The 19,341-nt window shown below is 38.8% G+C and overlaps 3 protein-coding genes across 3 annotated transcripts; all 3 read right to left on the bottom strand.

Annotated features, from left to right (window-relative positions):
* LOC141631565 (uncharacterized) lies at window positions 1–11,350 on the bottom strand. Its single transcript, XM_074444221.1, has 3 exons — window positions 10,990–11,350; window positions 884–1,586; window positions 1–72 (listed from the first exon to the last, which is right to left on the bottom strand). The coding sequence occupies exons 1-3, from the start codon at window positions 11,055–11,057 to the stop codon at window positions 1–3; spliced, it is 843 nt and encodes a 280-aa protein (XP_074300322.1). The 5' UTR covers window positions 11,058–11,350.
* Window positions 11,351–13,205: 1,855 nt separating this feature from the next.
* LOC141631564 (uncharacterized) lies at window positions 13,206–13,877 on the bottom strand. Its single transcript, XM_074444219.1, has one exon. It carries the CDS (start codon window positions 13,875–13,877, stop codon window positions 13,206–13,208), a length of 672 nt encoding a protein of 223 aa, XP_074300320.1.
* Window positions 13,878–17,976: 4,099 nt separating this feature from the next.
* On the bottom strand, window positions 17,977–18,690 carry LOC141631563 (uncharacterized). Its single transcript, XM_074444218.1, has one exon. The coding sequence runs from the start codon at window positions 18,688–18,690 to the stop codon at window positions 17,977–17,979; it is 714 nt and encodes a 237-aa protein (XP_074300319.1).
* Window positions 18,691–19,341: the final 651 nt, after the last annotated feature.

Genomic DNA, 19,341 nt, shown 5'->3' with positions numbered 1-19,341 from the left:
CTAAGAAAGTGGCAATACCCAAGGTGCTTTTTCTATCCAAAGAACTCCCGGCATAATCCGCATCCGAAAATCCTACAAGATCAATGTCATAATGAGTTGGCTACCAAAGGTATAAATCTTGCGTTCCAATCAAATGCCTAAAAATCCATTTGACGGCTTTGAAATGTGATTCTTTAGGATTTGATTGGAAACGAGCGCATACGCACACACTAAATTGTATGTCGGGTCGACTAGCGGTTAAATAAAGCAATGAACTGATCATACCTCGATATACCCTTTCACTAACAATCTTACCATTTTTGTCTTTGTCAAGATTAAGCTTGGCAATCATAGGTGTAGGCATAGGATTCGAGCTAGTTAACCCAAACTTACTTATCATTTCCTTTAAGTACTTTTGTTGGTGGATCATGGTTCCTTTTTCATCTTGCTTAATTTGAAGACCAAGGAAGAATCCAAGTTCTCCCATCATGCTCATTTCAAATTCAGAAGTCATAAGATCCGAAAAATACTTATAAAGAATGTTGTTAGTTGCACCGAAAATAATGTCATCGACATATACTTGTACAAGCAACAGTTCCTCTGACTGTGACATGATAAACAATGTCTTATCAACCGAACCACGTACAAAACCATTTTCTAATAGGAATTTGGAAAGCCTATCATACCAGGCTCGGGGAGCTTGTTTTAAACCATAAAGTGCTTTGTCAAGTTTAAATACGTGATTAGGGAACTCATTGTTTATAAAGCCCGGAGGTTGTTCGACAAAAAATTCTTCTTCAAGATATCCATTTAAGAAAGCGGTTTTAACATCCATTTGAAAAAATTTTATGCCAACATGAGATGCAAAAGTTATGAGCATTCGTATGGCCTCAAGCCTAGCTACCGGTGCAAAAGTTTCATCGTAATCAATCCCTTCTTGTTGATTAAACCCTTGTACCACTAGTCTAGCTTTATTCCTTACGATTTCTCCAACATCATCAAGCTTATTGCGATAGACCCATCTCGTACCAATTACAGTACGTTGAGATGGTCTAGGGACCAGATGCCATACCTTGTTTCTCTCAAATTGCTCCAATTCTTCTTGCATAGCCGTGACCCAATATTCATCGGATAGTGCCATTGTGATATTTGTGGGTTCAATTTGTGATATGAATGCTTCAAAAGCACAGTGATTTTGGAGAGATGATCTGGTTTTGATTCCAGAGGTAAGGTCACTGGTTAAATTTGAAAGAGGATGGGAACCTTGATGCTTCCATTTCTTTGGAACAAGGGTGTTAGAGGCCTCATTTGTTTCGTTTGGTTCTGATGCAACAGTGTCAGTGACTGTTGCATGGGGAATATTGTGTGAGGGTGTTTGTGGATTGGTTTCAATTTGGTTAGTGGTTGGTTCACTGCACTCCTCATTCCCCCTGGATGAGTTGGCTCCATTTTGAGATGCGGGAGGGTTAGTTCCCCCTGAATTTTTGCCAGCCTCCTCAAGCAACAGTGGCTCCAACTGTTGCTCAGCTTCTTCCACGACTTGATCCATGTCATGACGTATCATTCCAATTTCAAAGTCATCGTCTTCCTCATCATTCATCATTAACCTGAGTGTTTGAAACAAAGAGACTAGATTCGTCAAATATTACATGAACGCTTTCTTCCATTTTCTTGGTTCTCTTGTTATAAACTTTGTAAGCTTTACTATGGTCGGAATAACCAACAAAAACACCTTCATCACTACGAGCATCAAATTTTCCTAGGTTGTCTTTTCCATTATTATGTACAAAGCATTTACTACCAAAGCACTTTAGATGGGAGATGTTAGGTTTTCTTCCTCGTAGTAATTCATAAGGGGTTTTGTTAATGATTTTTCTAATCATGACTTGATTATAGATATAACAAGATGTGTTAACGGCCTCGACCCAAAAGTTTCTTGGCACTTTGGAGCTAATGAGCATGGTCCTAGCCATATTTTCAAGAGTTCGATTCATTCGTTCCACAACCCCATTTTGTTGAGGGGTTCTTGCGGTCGAAAAATTATGGCTAATACCGTACTCATTGCAATAAGACTCAAATGATAAATTCTCAAATTCGGTTCCATGGTCGGATCTCAAGGAGACATGTTTATAACCAAATTTGTTTTGGACCTTTTTAACCCAAATTAAGAATTCATCAAAAGTTTGATCTTTAGAACTTAAGAAAAGAAGCCAAACAAATCTTGTAAAATCATCAACAATGACAAAAATATAGCGACTTCCACCTTTACTAACAATACGCATAGGTCCACATAAGTCTATGTGAATGAGTTCAAGAGGTAAGGAAGTGCTAACAATCTTTTTGGATTTAAAGGAGCATTTTACTTGTTTACCTTTAACACAATCGTCACAAAGTGATTTGAATTCAAATTTGATGTTAGGAATGCCATCAACAAGATCAAGCCTCTTAAGGGTATTAAGTGTTTTAGCATTTACATGACCAAGTCGTTTATGCCAAAGCCAAGGGTCATTCTTTTGGACACTCATGCATGAAAGTGTTTGACTTGACAATGAGTATAAGTTAGTCATGTAAACATCTTTGACACGTTTACCTTCAAGAATGAGTTCTCTAGTTTTTCCATCAATTATTCTACATTCACTAGCAAGAAATTCAACGATGTTACCTCGATCCCACAATTGTGATATGCTTAGAAGATTGTGTTTCAAACCTTTGACAAGCAACACTTTGTCGATACATAGTGACTTTGACTTACCAACTTTTCCAATACCAATGATTTCACCTCGTTTGTTATCACCAAAATTCACCATGCCACCATCGTAGGCTTCTAGCGAAAGGAATTGGTTTTCATCCCCCGTCATGTGACGAGAGCATCCACTGTCTAAGTACCAATTGCTGCTGCCTTTCGCTAATGCCTATAAGAAATCAAACGTTTAGTTTAGGAACTCAAACAAGTTTGGGCTCCTTCTTGACAACAACTTTCTTGACTTCTTTCTTTTTAATCCAAACATGTTTAGCCACTTTGGTACTTCTTTCTAGGTCAAGGACTCTCTTTTCACAACCATTAAACTCATGACCACTTTTACCACAGTAATTGCAGAAAATGTACTCAGGAAGGCCAACATACTTTCTTCTTCGAAAATCAGTTACGCTCGGGTCTTGGTTTCGAGTGCAACAGTGCGTAGAACTATTGCATTTGAAACCAAGTCCAGCATTTTTTGCACGGTTTTCATATTCTTGAGATTGTTTTAGAAGAAACTCCAAGACATTCTGACTTCCTTCCCATTTCAAATAGAACATCTTAGCCTCATCTAGCTCTTTGGTTAGTTTTTCAATTTTAGCAAGATGATTAAGATTTAGTTGACTTACTTTGTCGAACGCATGTTTAGCATGTCTCACTTCATCACTAAGCAATAAGCCAATTTGCTCAAGTTGCTTGTTGTCTCTTTTCCACGGAGTGAGCCATAAGACATTTGACACTTTCTTTCTTTGTTGACTTTGGAACATCATTGCTTGACTGAGACGAGATGCTAAGTTTGGCATCCAATTCTTCCTCAAGGACATCGTCCTCGTCAGAATCAGACATTCCCCAAATGGCAGTCATTACTTTGCTTTTGTATTATCTTTTAGCAAACTCACGCTTTTCTTTAGATTTAATGTCATTCCACTTTCGGCATTCTTTGATTTGGTGACCTTTGTCACCACATTTAAAGCAACCAACAGTGGAAGTAGACTTTCTTTTGGGAAAGCGGCATTTGCTAGTATAGTTATTAGACCTTTGTGAGTTTCGACCATTAATCATGCCAACAATGTTTTTAGTAAACATTGCAAACTCGTCATCTTCATCCTCCTCATCACTTGAGAGAGCATAAAGAGCAAGTCCTTTCCCTTTAGAGCTTTCACCAGAACGCTTCATGAGAGTTAACTCATGAGCCATGAGTGAGCCCATAAGTTCATCAAGAGATAACAAAGAAAGGTCTTTAGCTTCCTCAATAGCCGTAACCTTCGGTTGCCATTTTTCAGATAGGCTACGAAGGATTTTACGTACTAAATCCTCGGATTCAAAGTTTCTACCTAGACTCTTGAGGTCATTAACCATACTAGAGAAACGAGAAGACAAACTATTGATTGACTCATCTTTTCCCATGTTGAACATCTCATATTGTTGCATGAGAAGATCAACACGGTAATTTTTGACTTGTGAAGTTCCCTCATAAGCAAGATTTAGGGTGTCCCATATTGCCTTTGCCGAGTCACATCCGGATATCCGGTTGATCTCTTGTTCACCGATGCCATATTGAAGGATTGTAACACCCCGTATTTTATTAAGTTGGATAAAATTCTTTTAATTGCTATTTTGAATTTAATTACATCATTTAACGATTTATATATATATGCTTAGCTAATTAATTAATTTCATCATAATTCGATACGTTAATTTTAATAATTATTAATAAGTTTATTTAAAGTTAGTTCGAGTTTATTGAAGTTAGTTCGAGTTTATTTATTTAATAATTTCCGTTTCTTTACGAGTCCTTATGAAAGTTGTTTTAAGTGAACCCGAGATGGATTTTGGGAACAAAACCGTCCAATTAGCTATTTTGAGCTTATTTCACTAAATTAGCAATTTTTATTAATATCCGTTAGTTTTGTAAAAATCGCTAATAATTCCGATTCAGGCTGATATTGTATTATTTACGTTAACTAGCTGAGTTTATTTTATTTTCACTCATTAAATTTAATTATTATTGATTCCGTTTTATTACTGAAACTTTTACTTAAACCGGTTAAATTTAACTCGAAACGGTTTTAATAACTATCGAAGTTTCTTAACGATGAAGAAACGTACGTATAATAAATAGCAGGCAGGCAAGCTGCTCCCCCACTTCCACGTCTCTTTCTTCTTCTCGTTTCTTCTTTCTTCATATTTTTTTTCCCTGTTTCAGTTTTTGGATTTTCAAAATCGATATCGTCACTCCGTTTTTCATCCGTTTTCAACTACTTTTGTTCCATAGCGCTCCTTTCGTCGTTCTCGTCAATCCGTTGTAAGTAAAATTCATTTTCGTCATGTATTTTTACAAACCCATTTATATTTTCAGCTTTATTTATTATAAGACGGTTGTATGTACTAAAATAGACGGTCTGGTAGAAGATTAAATAGGTAACGATAACGGATTACTCGATATTACATGTAAAATATGTTTATTTCGAATGCTGGTTAGTCTGTTTTATAATTGAGACGGTGTATACTGACCTCTAGGGATCATTTGGGATGCTAGCTAGTAAGTGGTATATTTAAGATGGTGTATGCTGACATGTATGGATTGTTTTGGGTGATAATTGGTGTGTTTTATAGTTGAGACGGTGTATACTGACATGTAGGGATTGTTTTGGACTCTGTGTTGGGGCGATTTTTGTAGTCTTTAGGGTCTGTTTTTGAGTTGCTTTATACTTGTGGATTTCCGCTCTAAAACCGTTTTAAATGCTGACTTAGTTGGCTCAGCTAGGACTGTTTTTTTAGGCGCGAGAATGGAGTCTTAAGGGGACGATTGGTACTCTGTTTTGGGCAGGGACGAGAGCTGTCATCGTGGGTTTTCACTTTGCATTTGAGGACTGGAGTTGGGGTCGAACTTAGGCATCTTTTGGGTTCTGTTTTGGACTGATTTTTGGGTCAGGTTATGAAGTAGGGTGAAGGGTGGCTATGGGTAGTCGGGTGGTGGTCGTGTCGGACTCCTTGTGGCTTGCTTTTAGGCGAGTCTGATGGCCTGGCAGTGGCCTGGCCGTGGCCTAGGCAGTGACCTAGCTAAGTCACGAGTTTGAGGCCATGTGTAGTTGGTGGTTAGGCCGAGTTTGAGGTTGTCATAATAACTTTTGAGCCGTGTCTATAAATTGTTTTGACGCTAGTTTGGTTTATTTAAAATATAATTAAATTAATTTCCGTCTCATATTTTATATAAAGATAATTCGTTAATATCGTCCTTTCACATAATTATTTTAGGTGGCTCATATGTGGTTGAAGATGAAGAGTAATTTTGGGTTTTAGAAGCTTTCTCAAGTTATTACTTGTCTCTTTGCTAGCATAAGGTAACTATTCCGAGTTACTCGACGAATTAATGTCACATTAGTAGTTAATGTTGTGCCTGTTGTTTGTTAAGTGTTTAGGTGATTGATAATGTGTTACTTTCGTTTTTCACATGATAGAAATTAGAAATAGCATGAGAATTATATTGTGATAAATTTTATGATTTGGGCCAAAGTAGGCAAAGACTCTGAGCTGGGCCAGATTGACCGAACGAGTTTGGTCAAACTAGGTTTTAACCGGTCAGCCTCGATTTTACCGATGACCCGTCGCGGGACTCGGGTCGAGGGTTTGTCTTTGAGGTAAGATTGGTTGTTATTGGAGGTTTTATGTTATGCCTTGATATTTGTAATTATCATTTCACATGTTGGTTGTTGGATGCTTTGGATGTCTTATGCTTGAGTCTTGTTTGCCTTTAGCCATTGTAGTTTATTCTCATGGACTATGATATTGATGGTTAGTTATAATTTGGTTATTGATGACATTGAGGATATGGTTGGATTGTCTGCTGAATAGACATTTATATTGCCTTTCACATGATAGAATGTTAGCATTTATGTTGGTAAGTTGGACTCTTTGCCCCTCTTATGGTTAATTGGGTATCCTACTTGTCTTGTGTGGTGTGGGCTAAAGTATTCAAGCTGGGACTAGGTCCTAGGTGAGTATTTCGGCCTTCATCATAGATAGGTCATTATAGTCTTTGACGAGTGTATGTTCACTGCTTAATAGCCTCTGTGTTCTTGACTTGGTGGGTTTATATCCAAGTTGGGGCATGACCTCGTTACTTATTTTCAGAGTAAGTGGTCAGCTTAAGTACTAGCCAACCCTTTGGTGGACTCCTTAGGGTACTCACATGGTTTTATAAAATTGTGGGTCTTGGGTGCGGTGGTGTGTATCCGCATGTCTAGGTCTCAAGATTTAGTACCGGGGTTGTGTTGTGTCTTGGCCATGTTTTGATAGAACCTCTGAGCCAAGATACCGGTTCGATTACCTTCCCTACCTCGTGGTATAGACTCGAGTTACAGAGTGACTATTGACGGTGCTAAGAACTTATGCCTGTCTTTGATATATTGCCCTTTCTTGTTTGATGATTCTATGAATCATAGAAGGTGAGATGCAAGCCGGCTATGGTTGATAGAGTTTGGATTCCTGGATGTTATGTGATTCACATGATAGTGTAATATGAGTCGGTCTAGTATTCACATGCTAGGACTATGTGGTGTTATATTGTTGTTCACATGATAAGCACGATTGTCTAGCATCTATATGGTAAGGCATTGTGTGATTCGTATTCATATTCTTATGTTTACATGTTATATTAATTATGACATTTCGTGGCTGGGAGAACTCGGAGTTACTCCCCACTGACTGTGGCTTTCGTATTTGTATAAAATGCGAATGACAGGTAGGTGATGCATATATGGGGTACATGGACGAGCTAGCGAGCAAAGTAACCTTGGAACCTAGATTGGCTTTATTTTATTGTGACCCTTAAACACTTTTTATGTCACATACATTTTAGGGACATATGTCTCCCTCTTTACATTTGGTTGTATAATTTGCTATTCGCGACTTTAGCGATGGTTATGTTATGACACTTCTAGTTAGACCTTGTATGTTTGACACCTTCCAATTTGGATATCTTTATAACAGGTTCAGGTTTTAAAATTACAGGTTTTTACCCAATTGAACCTATTACAAACATATCCATGCAGCTTTATTCTAGAATTACGTGTTTACTTTTCCGCGATAAGTGAGGGTGTCACAAGGATGGACATGGCTTTAGAGTTTTTCTCGACTTTTCTATAATCGGCCTCAACATATTTGTCATCACTTTTGATAGACTTAGTGCCATCGGCATTAGTCACCTCAATCTTGAGGGGACCAATTTGAATGATCAACCAACATTCGTAGTCCGTACTTTTAACATAGTGCTCCATGCGATGTTTCCACCAGGCATAGTTTTCTCCTTTAAAGATGGGATACTTAGTGTGTTTTGAATCGTCCATAACTATGGGGTCAACTCTTTGGTTTTAACCAATATCAAGAGCACTAGGCTCTGATACCAATTGAAGAGTTAAGAACGATAAACACCTAAGAGGGGGAGGAGGTGAATTAGGTGTACCTTTTAAAAAATTTCTCCTTTACTTGGTTAATGACTAACACAAGTAAGATCTATTAATACGAGTTTGAGAAACTTAATGGATTGTAAGTTCACAAACAAGATGAGTCTATGCAACAAGATGAGAGATGTTGCACGATCGAGAGCGAGATTAACGTGTAAAAGAAGAATGATAAGAGAACGTGAAAGTAAATAAACAAATAAGACGATGTTTAAAAATTGGTTCAGCTCCTTCTCCGGAACCTACATCCAACCGTTATTTTATTGCTTGTTTAGAATTTACTCAAACTTAACTAAACCATTACAATGAAAACAACTCGCCAACCTACTCCGGTTGCAATTGCTTAAAGCTACTCCGCTTCAAGACTTAAGGTTCTATCTCAACGGTTTACAGAGTCAGAATCTCAGTGGTTCACTTAAGAACATGGAGATTACAATTAAGACCTAAACACGAGAATCATTGAACATATTCGTTTATGCAACAGTTAAGCGAACTGATACTTGGAGATTTTACAGCTTTGAAAAACAATTGAAGACTTTTGAAAAACAGAAAACGGTTTTGCAAATGATTGAAGAACAAAGCTTTTAATGATGAAAAGATTTGCAAAGTGTTTACAATGAATTCTCTTTCAAAGTCTTGCAATAAATGAAAAATGAAGTGGCAATTTATAGAGAAAGGTAGTGTGTAAGAGAAGGATCTTAACACTACATTAATCTAATATCCACAAGTTTGTAATATGCATTTTCATTTAAAAAATATAAAAGAACAATCAGGTTTGAGAGGCTCAAGTTGACTGCGTTTTTCCAAAGAGAAGGAGTGTTTCCCATAAAATATGGGAACTCACAATTTTGCCACAAATGGAAAAAGCATAAGACCCATTTTTAGCATGAAAAAAACCTTGCACAAATGGGATTGGCATCTTTTAAATTATTGTGTAAGTATATTCTTTTTGGTCTTTTTGTTCTTCAGTTTTAAAATAATGTTCCTCTTGAACATAGAAAAGCTTTTTAAAGAATTTCAAACACTTGTGAATTTTCCCAAAAATTTCTCCATTCGTTAGTACCAGAAACCATGGTGCAACTAGAGGTGGCAATCGGGTCAGTCGGGTCGGGTCACGTCGGGTCGGGTCATATCGGGTTCGGGTCATATCGGGTCAGCATACCCTTTCGGGTCGAGTCGGGTCGGGTTCGGGTCGTTATCGGGTCGGGTCATTTCGGGTCGAATGATATATCGGGTCGGGTCGGGTTTGAGTCGGGTCATTATCGGGTCCGGTAACTTAATCGCATTACTATAATTTTTTACCATTAAATTTAGTTTTTAACCTATTATTTGGTTTAATTAATCTATTACGAAGTCAAACATATCAATCTAAACACAAAATCACTTTCATTTTGATCAATATTAAGCTTAATAATTGTCGGGTCATCAATTTAATCGGGTCGGGTCAATATCGGGTCGGGTCTGGGTCGGGTTCGGGTCACTGATAATCGGGTCGTGTCGGGTTACGGGTCGGGTCGGGTCGGTTTCGGGTCACAATATTTTCGGGTCGGGTCGGGACGGGTTTGCTCGGGTTAGGGTCGGGTCACTCGGGTCGGGTCAGACTTGCCAGCTCTAGGTGCAACAGTCACAGGAATTGTTGCACGATTTTGCCATAACTTATGCGTAAAAAAGAATATGTTGAACTACCTCGTTTACAACATTTGTTCTAGACTATGGGCATGCTTGACTTGTTCTTCATCTTGATCATCTTTGAACTTCTTTGATCTATCATTGGATGCTTCAATTTGTTAAGCATTAAACTAAGAGGCAAACGATTAAATCATAATGAAACTTGGCATCATCAACCAAGTGTGTTCTAACACCTATGTTGACCTAACCCGACCTCAATCGACCCGAATTAGGTTGTCCTGATCGGACCCTATATATCCTATCATATGTGTTTCACTTGACTCTACCCATCCATTTGGGTCTGACCCTAGCAAATTTTTTGGCTCAAATACTTCAATCCAGACAAAATTGTTCTCTTTGTTTCGTGATATAAAGCTTAATGACAATTGCAAAAAAAAAAAAAAAAAAAAAAAGGGAAAAAAAAAACTTTACATTGTTTATTTTAGTTCACCTATTATATAATTTTCAATATGCTGAATTGTAATTTCTATCGTTTATAAATGCAGGATGTGTACAACTTGGACCGTATAAAACATACTATAAGATAAGTATATTTTAATTTTTGTTGTTACTATTTATTGTTTAAGCGACTACTATGATTTTCCTCTCTAAATTATTATGGTACTAACCTTTTGTTTTCTTTACTTGAAGATTTCAAACTTACAACTCTTTTCAGCAGTAGTACAATCATATACGCTACGCCATCTTAAGCTATGTACACTATCTATATAATTTAAAGATCTTTAATATTCTAATGCTTCCGCTTCTACTAATTGCTTTTTAATTTTAATTTCAGGTGACTCGTAGATGATATACATTCCTATACTACTATTTAAATAGGTGCACATTATCAGATGCTAAAACTGAAAAAGGTAACAACTGTCTATCTCCTTTTTGCACTCTTAAATGATGCCTTTTCATACATATAGGATGCTCTAATTTAGAAATCGAATAAATGTATTGAGACAACCTCTTTTGTTGTTTCATTGCAGGTTGAACTAAGTGTTTACAAATAATGCTTGTACAATGGTGAATTAACAAAATTTAAGTAAATTTCAACAATCTCAATTTTCTAGCTGGTAAATATTAATAATTTTGACTAGTTATATATTAGAAAAAAATACAAAATGAAAAAAAACATACTGTTCTAAGTGTCTTCCATTATGTTTCCTCTTGTTCCTATTTGTTCTTGCTGATGTCCCTTCTCTCATGCTTGAGTTACTTTGAGTTTTCCATATTTGATTGCTCACTTTTCTGATGTAATTGTTATAGTTGAGATGACTTGTTCTCTTGATGGATATAACTCACTTCTTTAAATACAATTTGTGAGATTATTTAAACTGTGTTATTTATTGCTTTAGTTTATGGATTTGGAAGATGGAAGAGTAAAGAGAGTGAAAATTGTTCTGAAAATTGATTGATATTGTTAATTAGTAACTGTTGTTGCTCTATTAAAAACACCATACTCCCCCACTTTTTTTTTACTGTTTTAAATATTTCTACCTACCAGTTGCCACTACTTTTTCAACTGCTATTAAATCTCAATCAATTTCTATGTGGTTTTTTTGTACTCATTAAATTTTGGTTAGTAGGCCCAAAAATATATTATACAAATCAATTTCATACATTGGGATTGTCTTGTCAACATTTTAATAATTTATATCAGCTGTTTTTATTCTTGCTTTGTCAATTTTAATTTCTGAATTGTACTTTTTTATTTTCTGAATTGTACTATTTTTAAGTAATTTGCAGATTCGGAGATCGAAACAAATTAATTATGACGATATCATGGCCAACAAAATGCACTTGTCGTAGCAGAAATTACTTGTAGCCTGTTATTGTCACCTTCCGATAACGGAACGGGCGGCTGATAGTAGTTGCCATAATTTTTACTCCAAGTAAATTCTCGAGGATGATTGACTATCTCTCTAGATCTGAGAGGATATATGATTCACTATTTTATGTCGTAGATTCTCGAGGATGATTGACTATCTCTCCAGATCTGAGAGGATATATGATTTATTATTTTATGTCGTAAATTCTCAAAATTAATTAATAGAAGTAAATTGAAAAATTAGCAGTATTAATTTTTTAAGGAAAAAAATTGAAGGTATTAATTTTTTTCTTTTATAGGTAAATAATGTGTGTGCCTATTTTTCTTCTTATTAAAAATGTTTCATGGTTTTCTATAATATATTATCTGAAATAAAATGTTGTTTAACCCTGTTTTTGGAATTAATAATTACTGATTACTGATTATTGATACATCCAATTTTGATATATTTATGTTAAATTGAATTGTTTATCTTTAAAATTTAAATTTCTTAGTAAATTGATAGTTGTATTTAGTATTTAATAATGTATTAGAAAATATGACCTTTATTAATTGTTGTAATGTTACGTACTTTTACCAATTGTTGTAATGTTATTTACTTTTACCAATTGTTGTAATTTGTTGTAATGTGCTTTAATTAAACATTGGATTGTAAATTATTTTGTATTGCATAATTTCATAATCATATTGTTTGTGTACAAAATGTTTGTTTATAAAAACTGTTGTAAACAAAGGATCACCAATAGAAATTAATTTAGGTGTAATGTAACATGAACCACGTTTGCTCGAATTTTGGAAAATAAATAAATAAAAATATGGGATGTATGTAGATGACGTGGAAGCAGGAAAATGGCTTAAATGTTTCTGGATTTTATAAACATAAGATTTGATATCCGATTTGGTTTACTAGATTTCGGTTATTAGTTTTGTGAGCGTTTTTTTAGGGAAACTCGGTGAGAGTGAAATCCTATAACGTTTAATGTTACGAGTATGCTATATATATATTTTCTTATGATTTCCACTTTAAAATTTTTAGAAGATTATTTTTAAAATCATTAAAAAATTTATATCAAAGTTTATATTTTGAAATTGTTTGTCTAGCCCTCTTAATATAAGGAATAATTTTTTCAAAATAGGGTTTAGTTAAAAAAATATTATAAAATAGAGCTCAACGATAAATAAAATCAAAGTAGCCTTCAGTCCAAATAATAAGTGTATCACCTTGGTATTTCGATTTTAACTCGAGCTCACACCATATGGCGTGAAATGTTTTTGTCCACCTAAGATCGATTGACTAAATCAATGTCGGATGACTCAAAGTTTGAAAGGTCAGTCGTTAATCAAGTTTGTTCGCTTGGAAAATTATTTGTTTGCAAATTATATCTGTATATGAGTATATCCGATCGATCTTACGGTCACGTTTATAAACTTCATCACGCTCTTAAACCTAATTGAATACTAAATATGAAACTTTGTCCAAAGTTTTTTTTTTTTTTTTTTTTTTGAGGGTAAATGCCCGAGGGCCTTACTTCATTAATGCCAAATCATAAATAACAGCGTTGTTCGCAGTCGGAGGTAAAGTATCCGACCACACCGATCTACCAATAATTCTAGGGAGTAAATGAGCTAAACAATGTGCTACTTTATTGTTCATACGATTAGTAAACGACCAAGAAACAGAAATAAAAGTAGAACATAAAAATTGAATATCGTCATAAATAAGCGAGAGAAGGCTGCGTCCTGAATCCTTCCTCCTTAAAGCATCGATCACCGACAGACAGTCGCTTTCCACCACAATCCTGGTATGCCCACGCCGCGCCGCCTCAGTCACACCTTCCAGCATCGCCACTGCCTTAACCATCTGGGGTTCCCACCGCTGCTCCTGTACCACCGACACTCCCCATAGGACCGACCCAGTCTCATCACGACATACCACCCCCACACTAAAGCCATCTCCCTCCTTAACCCCTGCATCTGTATTGATTTTCACGTATCCCGCCTGTGGTGCTGTCCATCGCTCCCTCCCCTTCTCGGCTCCCTCACCCTTCTTACCTCCACTCCGTCCCGACCCCAGCCCCCCTCCTTCTGTCTCCTCCATCACCTCCTTTGCTCGCCTTACAACTGTCCATGGATCCACCTCACGATTATCGAAGATAACCTTGTTGCGGTGCTCCCACAAGGCCCAACATCCTACCATAAAGAGCGACTATTCTCGGCACCCAAACTCCCTCCACCTCCCTTCCACCCAATCTCTCACACCCCCCGTCTCCCTCTCGTCCTCCCCTAACCCGATCCCTTCCCACACCTGTGGAGCTATAGGACAAAAACGAAACAAATGGAGACTAGTCGCATCAGAAGAATTACATAAAGAACAGAAAGTGGACTCACCTCGCACTCGATAAGCAATGTTAGCTCGTGTCGCCAAAGCCTCGTTGCACAACTGCCAAAAGAAGAGTTTCACTCGGGGCCAAACCGGGACTTTCCAGAGCCTATTCCATAACCACTTTTCCTTCTCCCAATCCGACACACCCCCCATCTCCATATGATTCCGTTCCCCTACAAGCCGTCTGTAAGCTGACCTGACTGAAAAAATTCCGTCACGCTCTCCCACCCAAAACCACGCATCCTCCGGACGGTTTTTACTCAGCCTAATATGCCTCACCCGATCACACTAAAACGGTAGGAAAAGCGAGGCAATCATCTCCTCCTTCCAGCCCCTCCCCTCCGCATCCATTAAATCAGCCACGATCAGATTCTCCATGACCCCAAAAACCGGTGAAATAATACGTCCCGACTGGGTATCTGGCAGCCACGCGTCCCCCAGACTCGAGTGGACAGCCCATTCCCAATACGCTTCTGCCATCCCGACTTCAACACTTCACGCGCTTCCACTATACCCCTCCAAGTATAGCTCGGGTTATGCCCAATGCAAGCCTTTATAATATCCTCAGCTGGGTAATACTTAGCTTTCATAACACGAGCCCACAAACACTCCGGCTCAATTAGCAACCGCCACACCTGTTTCCCCAATAAAGCCATATTAAACATGTTGAAATCGCGGAAACCCATACCTCCCAAGCTTTTGGACACACACAATCTCTTCCAGGACACCCAGCTTATCCCCCTCTTCCCTTCCTCGTGACCCCACCAAAAACGAGATATCATCGATCTAAGCTCATCACAAAAACTTCCGGGAATTTTAAAAATACTCATAACATAGGTAGGGAATGAATTGGCCACTACCTTTATAAGAACCTCCTTACCAGCCCTAGACAAGATTTTCCCACGCCAGCCACTCAGTCTTTTGCTTAGCTTATCTCTCAGGATATTCGTAATTGATTTTTTTGACCTTCCGATCACCGTAGGGAGCCCCAAATACTTCTCCTGTTCCTCCACCTCCACTATACCCAATCTAGTAGCAAGATTACTCCGCTTCTGTAACGGCACACCCTTACTAAATGAGACAGTAGTCTTATCAAGACTTACCAGCTGCCCCGAGGCATTCTCATACCGCCGCAAAACCTCCGTGACGACCTCCGCTTCCTCAATCGTCGTTTTCATAAAAAAGATACTGTCATTCGCGAAGAGAAGGTGTGATATTGGAGGAGCTTGATGAGCAATTCGTATACCATGTAAGTTGCCTGCTTCAACCGCCCGTCGCATCAAACTAGATAAAACTTCGACACAGAGAATAAATAAATAAGGTGACAGAGGATCACCTTGTCGCAGTCCACATGACGGGCGAAACTCGTCTGAGGGCTGCCCATTAATGAGCACCGAAAAGGACACGGTTGTGACGCAATCCATCACCCAGCTTACCCATCCCTGATCAAAATCCATGGCGCTAAGAACCCTCTGTAAGAAAGTCCACTCAACACGATCATACGCCTTAGCCATATCTAGCTTAATAGCCATAGTCCCATCCAAACTTCTCGAATTCTTCATATAATGAAAAATCTCAAAAGCGATCATAACATTATCCGAAATAGCTCTCCCTGGAGTAAAATCGCTCTGATTCTCCGAAACTATGTCACCCAGGAACGGTTTTAGCCGATTGGCTAATACTTTGGAAACAAGTTTATAGGCCACATTACACAGACTGATGGGTCGAAAATCTCGTATCTTATCTGGAGCTTTCTTCTTAGGAATGAGGACAATATTAGTTTTGTTAAATTCCGTTGGCTTCTTATGTCCGCGCAAAATTTCCAGAACCGTATTCACCACTTTCTCACCAATCGAATCCCAGTAAGTCTGGTAAAACAGCCCATTCATCCCATCTGGCCCCGGAGCTTTGAGAGGGTGAATTTGGTGCAAGGCATCAAGGACCTCTTTCTCCCCATAATATCGCTGCAAAGCAATATTCATATCCTCCGTTACGCGTTGCTCGACACCATGAAGAATATCCGCCTCTATCACCGGGTTTGAAGTCGAAAAAAGCTGCTGGAAATAGCTAGTAGCCACGGCTTTAACCTCTTCTTCCCCGTACCGCGTAATTCCATCATCATCCATAAGATGTGCTATAAAATTCTTCTGTTTCCGTTCACTGGCACGAATATGATAGAACTTCGTATTTTTGTCCCAATATTTCAACCATAGGGCTCTCGATCTTTGTCTCCAATATTGTTCTTCTTGCTTTCTCAAATTCGCCAACTCCGCTACCAGTTTCCGGCGACGGTTCACATTATCTTCAGTTCTCTCCTTATCGTTCAGATAACCCAACTGCTTTTGTTTCTGCATAATACCCCTCCCTATCTGGTGGATATTCGTCCCCTTCCATTTTTTAAGCTCATTTGCACACTCGGACAGAACCCGAGCAAGACTTCCCCTACCCCGCTCCACCCCACGCTCCACGGCTTCCCCGCATTCCTCCTCCCCAACCCACATCTGCTCGAACCGGAACTTTCGCTCACGCACCTTTCCCCTCTCTTTGTGGTTAAGAACCAATCGTATAGGAGCGTGCTCAGACCATTCCCTGTTTAGATAGTAGAGCCGAGCATACGGAAAAATCTCCCTCCACGACTCCGTGCACAAAGCTCTATCGATCATACTTTGCCTGTTCGCTTCCCCCACATGGCCGTTATCATAGGAAAAATTATACCCCTCCCAAGGGATATCTATGAGGCCGCAATCATCTACAGCTGCTCGAAAATTGTTCATCTGCCACTGTGGCCTGCTCCCCCCCTTCATCTCAGTGGAAAACAGAACCTCATTGAAATCACCAAGGCACACCCAAGGAAGCTGAGATTGCCCCCAAGAAGTCTCAATAATTCCCACGAAAGGTGTCAATCCCCCACAGCTGGCCATCCATAGAAACCCGACTCTCCAATCTCCTTCCACACCCTTAATAGTAAAATCCATATGGTGCACCAAAGCTGACACGAAAGTACAGTCAACCTCTTTGCGCCATAAAAACGCCAACCCACCCGATATCCCCACACTAGCAACTTCCATGCCACAATACCCATCCAATCTCTCCTTTACCCTCCTCATCTCATGACCACTCAACTTAGTCTCACATAAAAATTGAATGGCCGGGGCTTCCCTCCGCACAAGAGCACGGAGCGCAGACACCGTGTCGGGGTTGCCCAAGCCCCGACAGTTAATACTTAAGAGATTCATTGGGCCTGGCGGTGTTGACCCCTGTCAACCTCCGCCTCAGGTATTAAGACGCCCCCGTCTATAGAAGATTTTGTTTTCTTATTCACACATACCTCCCCCTCAGACTCCCTACTACGCTTCCCACACGCTATCCCTCCATTGCCCGTTCCACCAACACTCCAGTCACCAGCAGTTTTAGGCCTCGAAATCCGTGTCCATCCTCTTCCCTTCCCACCTACACCCTCCCCTCCAAGCATAGCTTCTCGCCCCTCACTGCCCAAACTTCCCTTCACCTCCTTCTGGCCCCTCTCCTCCCCCTGAATAACAAGAAGCCCCTCCCCCTGCCAAACATCCTACATCTGATCATAGCCCCTTCTTCCTCCATCCCACTTCTGTTAACAGCTCAGGCCCTCACCATCCCCTTTACACCCCTTGCTCGCACTCTCCAGCACCCCTTCCCCCATGAACGAGTCTCCAATGCCCTCCCCCATAACGCCATGACTACCACATTTCCCTCCCTTCTCCACCTTCGTAGTTCTGAACTCGAGAGCTATATTTTGTAATTTATCGATCATATTCGAGATAGCTATCTCAGACTCTTCTTTACTCACCACATAAAACTTCCCCCAGAGGTCCTGCGCAGCCTTCCCCGTCCCACTCTTCACCTTTTTAACCACTTTCCATAGCGATGCCCTAAGCTAATCTCCAAATTTTAACTCTTCCTCCTCGTAAAGGCCCTCTTCACAGTCCTTTTCCCCGTGCCCAATGACCCTGCAGCCGTAACAATACGTCGGAAGACGTTCATATTTAACATTGAAATTCATGCTACGGCCGTTTTTTAAGCGAATAGGGATAGTAGCTTTCAACGGCTTCCGGATGTCATACAACACCCGAACACGAATTGCTCTGTCTAACTCGGGATTAGGGTCATGCTCAAAATGTATAAACTTACCCAGGAAGTTTCCCAGCCGTTGGGCATTTGCTTGACACGTACGACCGGAAATTGGGAGGTCATAGATTCGTAGCCAAATTGGTACGAGAAACAGAGAAGAATCAGTAACTTTACCGGATTGGTCAGGCTCATCGAAGCACCACATAAACTTGTCGAAGTGCCAAGGTTGCCCTTCAAGAACCCTTGCCTTATCCCTTCGCGATTCAAATCGAAAAATAAAGGTCTTCTCCTTGGCATCAACAACGTTCCCCATGATTGGTTTCGACGGATTCCATAGCTTTATCATCGTATCAATGGCCGCTTTAACATTAATTGCCATCGACGCCGAAATCTTCCCTATCAACAGAATTCGTTCCTCCTCTTTCACCGGCTGTTCGTCCTCCTCCCAATCGAACCCCTGCTCCTCATCCGACCCCATCGGCTCCTTCCCGTCCCTATGGCCCGTTGAGTCTCTCTCCATTGGCACCTGCACACAAAACAATATTAAACACAAAGAAAACAAAGCAGCCCAAACTCACGACAAAAAAATGTGAGCCAAGCCTCGAGCGAGAGGAAAATCGAAGAACGTAGGACAGAGATCGCCGGAACCCTAGGAAAACCCTAGACCCGTTATTGTTCTCTTTTTTTTTTATAAAAGCTTATTTTTAGTTGATTTAAATTAAAGTTTATTGAATGAAGGACAACATATATGCGATTCACAATTAAAAAAGAAAAATCAATCAATCAATCAATATATATAACTAAAGGAGGCTTTTTTTTCTAATTATACTATTAGTATTAGAATTAGGAGATAATTAATTATTTACAATTTTTCTATTATAATTAGGAATATAATTTTCTTATTAGAAATGAGAATTAATTAATTATTTTAACATTTTCTTATTAGAAATAGGAAATAAATTAATAATTTATTAAGGCTTTTTTTTCCTAATTATGCTATTAGAATTAGAAGATAATAATTATTTAAAAATTTTCTATTAAATTAGGAATATGATTTTCCTATTAGAAATGAGAATTAATTATTATTTTGCAATTTTATTATTAGAAACAGGAAATAAATTAATTATCTACAATTTATTAATATTTAAAAAACTATTCATTAGTATTTGTT

The sequence above is a fragment of the Silene latifolia genome, chromosome Y (assembly GCF_048544455.1).
Source record: "Silene latifolia isolate original U9 population chromosome Y, ASM4854445v1, whole genome shotgun sequence".
Classification (NCBI taxonomy): domain Eukaryota; kingdom Viridiplantae; phylum Streptophyta; class Magnoliopsida; order Caryophyllales; family Caryophyllaceae; genus Silene; species Silene latifolia.
The sequence above is the reverse complement of the archived record's forward strand: the minus strand, read 5'-3'. Positions and strand labels throughout refer to the sequence as shown.

What these genes read in the sequence shown, in the direction of transcription:
- LOC141631563 (XM_074444218.1), bottom strand. Translation starts at nt 18,690, where the DNA reads ATGGAGAGAGACTCAACGGGCCATAGGGACGGGAAGGAGCCGATGGGG.
- LOC141631564 (XM_074444219.1), bottom strand. Translation starts at nt 13,877, where the DNA reads ATGGTAGGATGTTGGGCCTTGTGGGAGCACCGCAACAAGGTTATCTTC.
- LOC141631565 (XM_074444221.1), bottom strand. Translation starts at nt 11,057, where the DNA reads ATGAGAGAAGGGACATCAGCAAGAACAAATAGGAACAAGAGGAAACAT. An exon ending in AATGGAAGACACTTAGAACA is followed by an intron (nt 1,587 to 10,989) that starts GTATGTTTTTTT and finishes TCAAACACTCAG; the next exon opens with GTTAATGATGAATGATGAGG. An exon ending in ACGATGAAACTTTTGCACCG is followed by an intron (nt 73 to 883) that starts GTAGCTAGGCTT and finishes TTGATCTTGTAG; the next exon opens with GATTTTCGGATGCGGATTAT.